This window comes from Phasianus colchicus, chromosome 1 (assembly GCF_987193195.1).
Source record: "Phasianus colchicus chromosome 1, bPhaCol1.hap1.1, whole genome shotgun sequence".
Lineage (NCBI taxonomy): Eukaryota > Metazoa > Chordata > Aves > Galliformes > Phasianidae > Phasianus > Phasianus colchicus.
In genome coordinates this window covers 48,461,787-48,474,726 of record NC_143436.1, presented here as the reverse complement: position 1 = coordinate 48,474,726, position 12,940 = coordinate 48,461,787, and the positions used below count along the sequence as shown (strand labels likewise).

The window sequence follows — 12,940 nt, the reverse complement described above, 5'->3', positions numbered from 1 at the left end:
ATTACTCTTCCATTCTAATAACAAGCTTCACTATATAAACTCTACATCATAAATAGCTTAATCTCAAAGACAAGCATACAGTCTGCATTCTACATATTGACTACATCAATCTTTTCAGGAGACAGAGTGAGCAAAACCAAAGCTTTTTTCCAGTCAGAAGTTCCCCTACATAAGTCATTCTATACAGGCTTAATAAAAAACTACTGAGGTGGTACAAGTGTTACCTAACATGTGACAAGAGCATGTTCCGAAACTGAAAAGTCATTCCTCCTAGTAATTGAAAAATTTAATTATTTTAACTGAAATAATTGAGAACATTTTCTTGCTTTCAGAAATTGAGGACTGATCCCAAGTCAGAATGCTAAGCCTGGTGAGAGTATTTTTCAGTCTAGCTTATCTATAATATTCTGCTAAAATACTTAAATACTATTTGCAAGTTAAGTATTTTAATAATTTGAATCAATATGCAAAATTGAACAGTGAAGTCAATAGCTCTTATCTACAGGTTTCAAATATTAAGAGACACCCTTCAGCAAGAGACTAAGTGTCAAGATTAAGACCTTCTGAATCTTATGTCTCAAAACAAGACATGGAATCCTCAAAATGGATTTGATCTCAAACTACATAAACAATTTAAAAAAATCAACGCTAGTACATTACTTAATCCATTCCCTTTATAAAGGTTTTGTTGGGATAGGAATGGAAGTGAGAGTACTGGCAATATGGACATCGTCCTAGAGAAACACTACAGCTTACAAGAATGTTATTCCTTTTTCTCTGTCTCCAGAAATAACACAGGGAAATTTATATTTTAAACAAGATTCAAAACAACAAAAATCCCACACACAAAACAGTAAGAAAATCCACATGCTAAATAGCTAACTTTAACTTGTCTTTATGGGTGCTATTAGAAAGGCAATTCCATTCCCCATTTAAACTAAATCCTCCAAATCAGTCAAACATGACTTAATATCTTAATGTTTTTTGGTACTCTATTTGGTTCTCTATTACAGATCGATTTTGAATGTGTCTAACATACACTACTCAATGACCTTTTGGGAATTTGTAACACCTAATACATGCATTCTTACCCATCTTTGTACTCATCTACACCCAAGCTACTATCTACAATAAAGTAAGGATTTATTCCTAGAATGCGATTCATCTAAATGTAATTTTTTTTTATCCTCTATACCCTAGAAATGCTTCTATGGTCATCTGCCAAGAACAGAAAAAGTTACTCCTCAGATGCACAGACCTACACTGTAAACATTGAACAGTTAAGAAAGGAGAACCATTCGCCAGTAACATCAGGCCAGCCCTAAGCTTACTTGTTCATTACATAAATGAAAGAAAGAATAAAGATTGAAATCCTACATAGAAGCTTCCACTAATGTTTTATTTATATAAACTAATCATATAAATGCCAAAGCTATTATCTCTAACCTGTCTCATCTAAAGTGCCAAATTCACGTTCAGAGACTTTCTGGAGTTCTACCAGTTCTTTTAGTTCATCACAGTATTTAATTTTTTACTATTCTAGAACACAGCATATTCTTAGATGATGATACCAAACTTCTCTGGGTAGTAAAATGCCATGTTGATAACGTGGAACTCCAAAGAAATCCACTACGCCAACAAACAGGCCAAAGAGTGTCAAAGATTCACCACAGAGACATGCCAGGTAACAAACACACCTGGGGAAAGTTCATCTAAAACTACACTTACATAGTTTTGGCCTCTGAACTGGCCTTTAAAACACAGAGATACTGAAGTCACTGTCAACAGATCTGAAATCTCTAGCTCATTATGCATTCATAATCAAACCAGATCTGTGCTGGGCATCATAAGGAAAGATTCTGATGAAAGATCACAACATTTAGCTTTGCAGCCTTTGCATCATGAATATAATGCATCCAGTCTCTGCACTTCAACTATGACTCTTCAACTGTACAGAGAATATAGAGAAGAACAATAAAAATTACCAATGAAAGGGAGAAACTGCTTCACCAATGTTTAGGTGACCAGAAAATCTGCAATTTGGGGAGAAGGCCGAGAGGTACAAACCAAGTTTTAGAACACCACAAAAACAGTGGCTAACGCAACAACGCCTTTAGCTTTTAGCAATTACCACAATGCTACAACTAGGGGACAAATGACAAAACTGACTAGGAATCAGTTTAACACTACCAAAAAAACTATTACAAAATAGATAGTGAAATTTTGGCACAAAGGGCTGTGCACACGATGGTATGAACAGGTTCAAAACGGGTTAAGTAAATTCAAGACTGACAGCTCTATAAGACTCTAAAGAGCCTGTACACATCTGACTGCATGTTCCTGTCTATTAACAGATCTAAGTGGTGGTAGAAATTTAGAAAAATTAAGAGGAAGAAGGTTTGCAAGTGCCTGGTTTGCAAGTTCTAGAAGTTTAGTTCTTATTCCTAACCACCTGAAAAGATATATACAGCAAGAACTATTGATCTGAACAAGCAGAATATATTTTCTTGAATTAAAAATAAAGCTTAAATTCTCAGAAATAATTACTGTTTTTTAAAAAATGTTTAATAGACATTCTTCCTTATTCTCTTAAATCTCTTTAAATGCCTTAAATCAGTGTAGCACACAACATCCACCTGTACACTAGTGCTAACACTGAGAGTGTGGACCATCTGCTTCATGGATAGACCATACGTAAAAACTACAACATGGATGCATACATAAGGTTGAGTTTAAAATCTGTATCATACCTCACACAGAGGGACAAACTCAAAAGACTTCAGAACATACAACCATTGAGAAATTAAGGCTATCCATTTACTTGCTTCTCTGCTCACGATGATAAGCATTTCTCTGTCAATGTTGTCATAAAAAAAACACATGTGCTCTATTTTAGTTACCTTCAATGTTGTATGTTCAAATGGTTTTTATACCCTTCACAGGCTAACAGATGTAACACAATCCAGGTAGCACAGTCACATCACCACAACAGTTAAGCGTAACTGACCAAATACACAAAACCTATACATGTATTAACCTCTTTCACAGAAATTTAAAATAACATTACTTAACACTGATATGAAGAAAGAGCAAGTAGTAAACTCCATGTTATCTGAATTATTAATAGTTTATCTCAACTTTTTTCTCTCACCAATACTAAGTGAACTCAGCATTTGAAGGTAGCATGCAACACAGAATATAACTATTCACTACCAATAACTAATTGGTAAAGCATCTAAATATCATTTCTAATTCAAAACTCAATTCCATAACATTCTGCAGCACACTATATAATACAAATATTGGACTAAATTAAATGCAAGAAAATACATGTGCCACACTTCATGCATTTCCCATTCATTATATTTACCTGCATTTCTTCTTTTGTGAAACTGGCTGCTTCATCTCCTAGCTCATGTAGATACATACAGTCTGGTTTTGGACACTGCATATTTTTTAGAAAATAACTGCAGTATTTTGTTGTACCTAGTGATGCCTGAAGAAACAAATCATTAGATAAATTAAGTACCAGAAGTTAAGGATACCATTAACAGTAGAAAAAAACCCTGTATTTATAAAAAAAATTTCTTCTCACAATTTCAACAAAGTGTTTTTGATGCAAATAGACTAAGAAGTCCATCTGCAAGAAATCCACGTGCTCAAACATTAGACAGTTAGAATATACTTATTTAGAGGAAAATGGAAATCTCAAAATAACAGTCTCAGTAAATATCTGCATTCATAAGTTATATTGAGGAAGTAGTTAGAGTCTGCATTATGCTCAACTGGTTAATATTTTATAACAGGATCAGGAAATGAAAGTTAACCAAAAATTTTCTGTAGACACTAATTTGGCCAAGTTACCCTCTATATCCATTTACACAGATACCAAGAGGAAACAATCTTACACTTCCACAGAGCTTTTGAGAGGCTTTTCTTTTTTTCAGACTACTTAAAATCATGTGATATTACAGCACGGATTTTAAGATGACTGTGCATAGACCTCCACATTCCCACTGATTCTACGTGCAATATAAAGCAAATAAGTTCAGTAGGAAAAAAAATAAATGCAAGTCTAATTAAAGAAACAAAGAGTTTAAGAAAATATGAAGCAACAAAGACAAACAAGAGTAGCCTTGATGACACAGAAAGCTTTATACAGGTAACTTCGTTCAAGAATGCAAGCACATCTATACAGATGTTTTACAAGATGTGATGATTTTAATGTAGCAGCAAATAATACATAAAACTTTGATAAATAGAAATATTACCACCTTAAGTGTTCTGCCGTCTACCACCACATTATTGACACACTGTATGGCTCTGAGAGCATCTTCTGACCGGATGTAGGTTACATATGCACTGGCACTTGGACCCTAGAAAGAAAACAGGTCACATTTTTTTCTTCCTCCTCAAACAGGCCTGAGCATTAAGTTGATCTTATAACAGCTCACTACAAAAATTGGTATATTCAAGGCCATACGTTTTTGAAAAGAAAAGTGACAAAAATGGGGGAACACAAATTTAGATGTGATGCATAAATAATAAACAATAGAATAAACATCAAAACATTTTTTAAAGTTACAAAAATACTTAGCAGAAGCAGTGTTTTGACCCCCAAATGCAGAATAGCGAATGAATGTGTTTCTGCTGCTTTCGAAGTTTTCAGCCTATCTTCCAATTTTTAATCTTTCTACTTATTCTGCATCTTGCAACTGAATTTTAAGACTGGATGTTGTCTCAGCTTGTATAGTAACTTATTCTATAACAGTGTATTTTTTCCTTTTATTAATTTAACCTACTACCTAGTTTGAAACAGATCTCTACACTCACTCTGCACAAACGTATTTTCTCCAGAGGAATAAAAATCACAAGAGTCTCTACAAACTTACCTGTGAGCCTGCATATGATGTGCTGTTATTAATTACAACTTTATGTATTTTACCAAACTTCCCAAAATATTCTGGTCGTTTCAAAACCTACAAAAAGAGAAAGAAATTAAAGTGCTATACTACTTATCAATAGTCTGCGTATCTGTGCAACTAGGAGCTGTAGAGATGTGCTTTTTGTTCAAGTGGAGGAGAGCAAGTAGATGGAGTTTTGTTTCCAATAAAAATCATGGTTATGGACAACACAAAGTGCATTGCTACTAAAGTAAAGAACTTAAAAGGAGGATATTATGTTTTATCTTCTGTTTTTGTTTTTTTTTTTTTAATTTTTTTTTAATCCAGAGTATTCAAACCCTACTCTGGTGACGTGCATCTCACTTTCCCCTGCATACCTATTTTATAATTTGAAGAAAAATTCAAAATAATATTCATTTCAATCTTAAAATAATCACCTTGAATTTGCATTCAGATATATTAACTGCCAAAAACAAAATACTGAATTCTGACTCACTTGCTCTACTCCAAAGAGAAAAAGTAAATCAATTAAAATAGCCTTTTTGAAAACTAGACTAAGTATGGGAAGACAGTATACAAGGGTTGCTCCGAAAATAATGCCTCCCGTTATTTTTTTTGTGTTGGCCCACAGTGTCAGAGGCAGATGATGGTGGTCTGGCAACAGAGGTCAGATCTTCCCACCATCATGCCATTACATTTTGTTGCTGCATCACAGATGGCAGCAGAGAGGAGTCTGATAGAAGGGGCACTTGATGTGGAAGCATCTGTGAATCAAAGGAGTAGAACTGAATTTTTTCATGAGAAAGAAATTACATCCATTGACATTCACTGATGCTTGGTGAACGCCTATGAAGACCCCACTGTGGATGTGAGTGGTGGGTGGTGTGTTTTTGCAGTAGTAACAATAACGTTAAAGACAAGCCAGATTCCAGACAGCCACGCACAGCCATCATGTCACAATATGAAGTGTCTCCATCAGTTCATCCATGTGCATCAGCTGTAAGTGATGACTATGTTGAAAAATACTGTTTTGTAGCTGAGAATTTTTTCTATCAAGTAGTGTTATTGTGCTCTTTGTATCTGTTGTAGTTTCCATGGAAATAAATAGGAAACTACTTTTGGAGCAACTTAGGTATGACATCTCTGAGGGAAAAGAAAAAATTTAGCAGAAATCAACATTGCACTGAAACAAGTGACAATATCACATCCCAGAAGGGGAAAAAACTTCTTGTCCTGCTCTTTGCTGCATCAGTTAAGCAATAACAAATCATTGTGGGGATCCTACTCAAAACAGGAACATCTTTAGCTTAGTAACTTGTTATCTGTGTGCCAATGGAATTGGCAATACGCTGTTAACAAAAGCCTCCTTCTCTACCCTGTGATGGTCGAAGCAACTACTCAAACTGAAACTACTTAAGTAAAGGTTATTTCCAATTCTTGACTATAGGCTGAAAAGAAGCAAGAACAACTTCTTCCCCGAGCTCCACCTTTAGACATCACTACAATACAGCTATACTGTCCTCATCCAAGAACTTCACCTGATCTTCTATTCTCCCTCCTTGAGGTAGTATCAAGGTCTTCATGATCCAGCAGCATCATTCACACTGGGAAAATGCTACAGAACTACTGGGCAAGCTGTACATTCAACCAGAAACTCGCTTCTGACCGCTCCTCAGTTGGTCCATATCTTTTCTCAAAGACCCTATGTCTACTTTTGGACTCCACTACAGAGAGACTCAGTCCTGAAAGAATATCTTGAAGCATCTTATAGATTACATTCTTGATAACACAGGGCAGAACGGCCATCACAATTTTCATGGGAGCATGTCAACAGGAGTGGACCCACCTGTACTCCCATTATGGTGATCTACAGATCTATCTTCAAAAGCAGTAAATAGCAGTCAGTCTCCCCTTCCCACTCACATCTATTTGTATAGGAGTCGAAAATTTAAAGTAGACATATTCAATACATTTTTTTTTTTTTAGCCTCTTTCTTTCAAGCTGGGTTTCTTGGAAAACATAGTCACTAGGTGCTGCAACATTCAGTACGTTGCCATTATCAGCTGGTATGTCAGTGAAAATACTGACCACTACAAAATCTAATAAAACCCTATCACTTACTACACCAAAAAGCTTGTGTGAATCTACTAAGGATTAAAAACATGTTTGCATACTATTTTCTAACTCACAAATCTACTATTCTGGATAGAAGAAAACTTGATACATCTTTTAATCATAAATAGCACTGAGCCAATGTCAACAGTGGTTTGCAAGTGCAGTTAACTGGTTCCTACTTATTGTCAAAACCACAGTGGTTTAAGAGTTATTCTTCCCTTCCACTATAAGCAGCTTTCTACTTGCTCTTCTCCAGTCTACCAAAACGTAACATGTTCTCAGTCTCCTCACTTACACTGAAGTTACTCCAGATAGTTTAGTCTGATCAGATGAATACAAGTTGGCACAGTAGTTTCAAGGATATCTTATCCTGTAGTAGACTCTTTTCACACTCTAATTTTAAGCTACTTTTGATGACAGAGTAACGATCCTCTTTTCTGGGTCCTTCCCTTACTAATTTTTTCTTCAAATGACATCACCCTTACGTTCCTTCTATGCATGCATTAGCTGTTGGCTTTTTTCTTCTGCGCTTGTCCTACCCTTCTATTTATTCTTTATAACCAGATCTAGCTCCCATTTTAAAATAGGTTGTGCATAACAGAGCTGTGTACTGCCAGCAGATCCAGCATAATAAAATGAATAACAAAAAAATCTTAAGCTCATTCTCACTTAACAGGTTCTTTGTATTCCTTTAAAATAAAGCATCCGTATTCTCAAAAGCAAAAGACACAAATCATTTGTGAATTTATTCTCACAGAATTGTCTGAGTTCAAACACACCCTAAAAGATCACCTGGTCCCTATTCATTGCAGAGGAGCTGGACATCTACAACTAGATCAGGCTGCTCAACGTCTGGTTAAGTTTGACCTTAAATATTCTCGAGTAGGAAGTCAGCAGTTGCCTTAAGCAGGCCTCAGTCAGCATCAAGGAGCCCTCTGAAAGTTCTTTATTTAGTATCCAATAGACATAGACAAGAGTGCACACAAAGGTGTCCCAGTAGTTTCTTGATAGCAAATCTACAGATATGAAGTGCTTACCTCTGGGTCTGCTAGGCGCTGAGATAACCCTACCACGAAGACAAGATTCTTCTGTACAACCCGTACACTGGCCAAATGTTTGCGATTCTCTGATATCTTCTGTTTCCTCTCATTTTGTTTCTGTTTCTTTTCATTTTTTATCCTTTGCAGCTCTTCCTGGGAGAGTGGTTTGTACACTGCTGGATCTTCTGGATATGGCTAGATACAACAAGTACAATTAAAAACAACCCATATAGGAGACAACATATTTGAAAATCATTAATCCTGACATTCTGACACATGCGTTTCATTCCTCCATCAGACTGTCCTGATTGTTGTGCCCCACCATGACAGTAGCATATTAAGTAAATATTGCAAATTTTCAGAAAGTTTTCTTTACCTATGATACTGATGTAAGCAAGAGCCACATTTTAACTGAGCTGCCTAGTCAATCTGGCAACAGTAAGAGCAGCTGCAACATGACAGCCAACACATCCCATCCAGATTTCACTAACACTGCATAGTAAGTAGAGTGAAAGTATTCTGCACATACAAATCATATTTAGTTGTTTGATACACTCAAATCTGTATTAACAAACTTGAAGACTACAAGATAAGAAACTGAAGTATAAATGTAATTTCAGTGACCCAAGACAACAGCAACACCATTGCATGACTCAATCTTTACATGATTACCTTCTCTGAGCAAAAAGACATGTTTCAAAATAGTTAACTACATACTGATTTGATAGTATTTTTGCCATAGTTATCAGTTTGAAACTTGGACTTTGTCTTCCCTGGACAAAGGTGCATTTCAAACCTTAAGATTATGATCTACAGATGACTTCTCAAACACACAACACTAGATGATAATTTCAAAATTAACCACCAAAAGAGAAAGGTCCTTGATATTACTTAGAAAGACTGCTGTATTCATGTAGAGTGTGCATCTATTGCTATAAAGGCAGTATTTTAGCCCAGTCATTTAGAATACAGTGCACAGTCTTCTGTCCCAGACTACTACTCCAAGCAGTCCATGTTCCTTACTTGTCCCACTTTTTTCATACTGAGAAGTTATATTTCATACTTAATGTACAAAGCAATGCTAAGGCACAGAAGAAGGTGTATAGAACAAGCCTCAAAGTGTTACTAACACTGAAGACGTAATAAAAAAAAGAGTAGTACAGGATGTGTGTTAAGGTAAAGATTTGAGATAAAGAACTTAAGCAGAGTAGTATGCTGAGCCAAGCACAGCCTGCACTACAATAACCAAAGATTTCAATTTCCAACAAAAAATGTGCTAACTTACCTAACTGTGCTCTACTAATACTAGAATACAAAACACTAGCATACTAAATGACCTGAGTAAATGTAAAGTGGCAAATGAAAATAAGGTTTGGCTTAAACACATGTATTCTGATACTGAAAGAGCCACTCAGCAAATTCTTAGAGTTGGTAAGTCTTCTGAGTACATCTCCAAACAAAACAAAGATCCACTTCCAAGTTTAGTAAGTCACAACTCTAGCATCTGAAGTACACGATACTTGAGACAACATCTGAAAATACACTGTGGCCAACTTCAGTAGATAGTATTGCAAGTTTAAACATCAAGTTCTCTAGAACCTGTTTTTAGTATCACAAAGGAATTTAAACTTGTACAATATCTAGTATTAGAAGAAGTACACACTTCAGTGCTTTGCATGAAAACACCATAAGGACTCACATTATCCTTTAAGAACAATGTTTAAGATTGTACTGCTCTTCAAAGTTATTCCATTCATAAGTAATGCCAAATACTTAATGCAGATTTCACTTACTGAACATTTAGTGATCATATGATGCTGAGTAAGGACCTATCTTAGTAAGGTCATTTGAAACTAGCTATAGCCGATGATTTTCTTGAGTTTTAACACTTAAAAATTTTATAGATACAGAATAATCCTATAGTATGCTTCACTTAAAGAACTTCTAAAAGTCTCAGAATAAAGGAGATATCGGTTTGTTTGGGGGAAGAGAGAGTGCTCAAAGAGATATAATTCGGTTACGATGATCAAGCTCAGTTCAGGAATAGAAACAAGTGCACCAGTACAAGATGGAGTTCTGAAAATAAAAGGGCTTGCCCTACAGTGAACAGTGTGGCATCATCTTGACAAATCAGAATTTTACAGAGTAACTTCTTCCTCAAATCTCATACTAAATAAGGCAGGACTTAAATATAATGCTGTCTGGTACTGTGCCTTCAGTAGGTTCTGTAACACCCAAGAAAAATACAGCAAATAGTGCCAGAGTTCACTGACTACCTTCTTGCCAAAGATAGTAGCATTATGAGTGCATCTTCAAATGAGAAGTATGGAGACAGGACATCCCTTCTCTGTACAGCAAATTGTTACTGGAAGTCCTCAACACAGGTCTGCAAACCTCCTGCATGTCTCAAGCATATGCCTGAGGAGAGCATTTGGCCACAATAAAAATAGTGCTTTGTATTTGTACAGGAGAGCATGAGAACTGCTGGGAGACATGCAACTAAACAGCAGTGACTTCAAAATCAGAGAGTAGAAATGTCTTCTCAGCAGGTAGTACAAGATCACCAGAATAAGGATTTCAATCATTTGTAAGTAGCAGCAGCTTGCCACCATAGATAACCTGTTTGAGCAACAGATGATTGAAAGTTCTCACTAGACAGTCTAGTGCTGTATTGTACACAAAATGTTTCATATGTATCCTTATCACTTCCATGACATTTAATGCTTGTAAGGAACACAAACAGTTGGACATCCTGACTTGCAGGACCTGTAAATGAGTCTATGCACCTCTTGATTCAAGAGTGAATCAGAAACCCAATTCTAAGTGATAGATGACATAAAATGTGCAGAATGAAGAGAGTTGAGTAATTTTATGCATTAAAGGACAAGCAAGCATAGCACCACCAGCATTTGAGATCATTTTAAAAATTTTAAAAGTCCTAAGAATTCAGCGACTTTAAATAATGGCATAAACTCAGTCTACAAAAAGGACAATAAGTGATTTCATCTTCAGAGCAACTGCTTCTGAGAGTGAAGTTCATGAACTCAGGGGACAGTTCAATTACAGACAGAATATAAACTGCAAATGCTGATGAGAAATGGCTCTGAAGCCATTTCAAAGCAAAGTGAACTGACTGTGGGGGTCATCTCACAATATCATTTCACCTGCCTTCTACACTGTCCGACTCTACTAAACCAAAGGAGGACTGTAGGTCCCCACAAGCTCTCAGCCAGTAGAAGTGACCATGCTACTAGATATGCCTAAAAAAAACCAAACCAACCTCAGTCAAGTACAAATCTATTTCTGTTTTGCATGGCATAAAACAAGGGGCTAGATGTTCCTAATTGCCAAGATGGTAGCTGTTTAACTTACTATCACCGATTCCTTAGATGGTAGAGAATTTGAGATCCAAACAAAGTAGCTACATCAAATGTTATCAGCATTCATATACCTTCAGATACAGGACATTAAGAGATGTCAACATCACTGATTTACTACCTAAATTTGACATCCTTCTCTTGAGTTATACAAAAGCTCTTCAGCAAAACCAGTGGAAACCATCTGGACAAGATCTGCCAAGATGGATAATGACCCAACTGTTTATACTATCTACAAGTTGCTGGTAGTCCTACTGAACTTCAAAAGTTCAAATGTCTCTTCTGAAGCCTCATTTCTTTTAGCAGAGATGGCCCTTGATGAATTCTTAGTCTTCCTCACTAAGTTTGAGTTGTCTTTTTTCTTTCAGACTTTTTTCCCCCCACATTTTGCCATTTGTTGAAAGCTGAGCTGGTATTTATCAAGCATTCTGAGTCTGTCATTTCCCAGATGGGTCACATTCCTTCCACACAATGGATGTACCAATATTTCCCAGTTGCTGCCTTGCTAGGAATCAGGTTCTGAAATGAGAAATACAGAGAAAGTCAATAAGATTTTTGTATTGTATACATCATACTAGTTACATCAAACAAGAAGTAGAATTTCTAAATATCAACTATTGTACTGAACTATTCAGTTACAGCACTAGCAGCATAAGAAGAAAGGATGTTTGAAGACTGTGGTGCTTTTACAGAGGCAAGAATAGAAAAAAGACAAGAACGTGACCAACAAACTATAATGTTTTACACATAAGTGTGTAAGCTTAACATTAATCTCCATCTCCAATACAATGCACTAGGAGGAATAAGGTTTGTTCTCCAGTTCCTTGACATGGCAAAATACAATAGCAGCATATCAAATTATACTTTTTGGTGGAAGTGCAAAGCAATTAAGAAAAGTGAAAAAGTAATGTTTTTTGATTGTTTGTGGGGGTTTTTTTCGGGCTCTTTAGTGACATTTTAAAATTGTAATAGCTGACACTAAGGTTTCTGTGCTATGCTCTATCAAAGCAGCATAAGTCACTAAAAATTACAGACACAAAAAGAGTACTTAGGCCACCGAATTTTAAGGAAAAAAAAATCCAAGAAAAACCACTGGTGCTACAACTGAAACTAGTGAGTTTGCTGACTTGTAAAGTACAGCATATTTTCATTTTAATTTGATCAGTTAGTGTCTGTTTCACTCACAGTTAAGAAACCAATTGACTGGAAAAAACCAAAATGCTTGCTTAGCATCTTACAATAGACTAGACCTACAATTCTGAAAGGCATCAAGTATAGGTCAGTTCTGTTTTTCTTTTTTTTTTTTTTCCTCTAAAGGAAGAACTAATAGCTAATGAATTAAGCAGAAACAATTTGTAAATTTATTTCAAAAGCCATTAAAGTTTACAATGCCTTTGCTATGTTAAAACTAAAGAACATTAAGATCAGTACTCAAGTTTAAGTCATACTTTCTTATTCTCACAAGCCAAGCAAGCGCACGTCTACTACCACTACAAACAGGGAA

The 12,940-nt window shown here is 35.9% G+C and overlaps 1 protein-coding gene across 10 annotated transcripts in view; it reads right to left on the bottom strand.

The window, feature by feature from the left end:
• The window catches only part of CNOT4 (CCR4-NOT transcription complex subunit 4), a 68,265-nt gene that overhangs the window by 25,871 nt on the left and 29,454 nt on the right, over positions 1-12,940 (bottom strand). For all 10 annotated transcript variants that reach the window (XM_090140421.1, XM_090140419.1, XM_090140448.1 and 7 more), the window contains exons 3-6: positions 8,057-8,254; positions 4,893-4,979; positions 4,275-4,376; positions 3,371-3,496 (exon numbers count right to left, since the gene is read on the bottom strand). In XM_090140421.1, the coding sequence (XP_089996547.1) occupies positions 3,371-3,496; positions 4,275-4,376; positions 4,893-4,979; positions 8,057-8,254 (513 nt within the window). The remainder of the gene's footprint in view (positions 1-3,370; positions 3,497-4,274; positions 4,377-4,892; positions 4,980-8,056; positions 8,255-12,940) is intronic.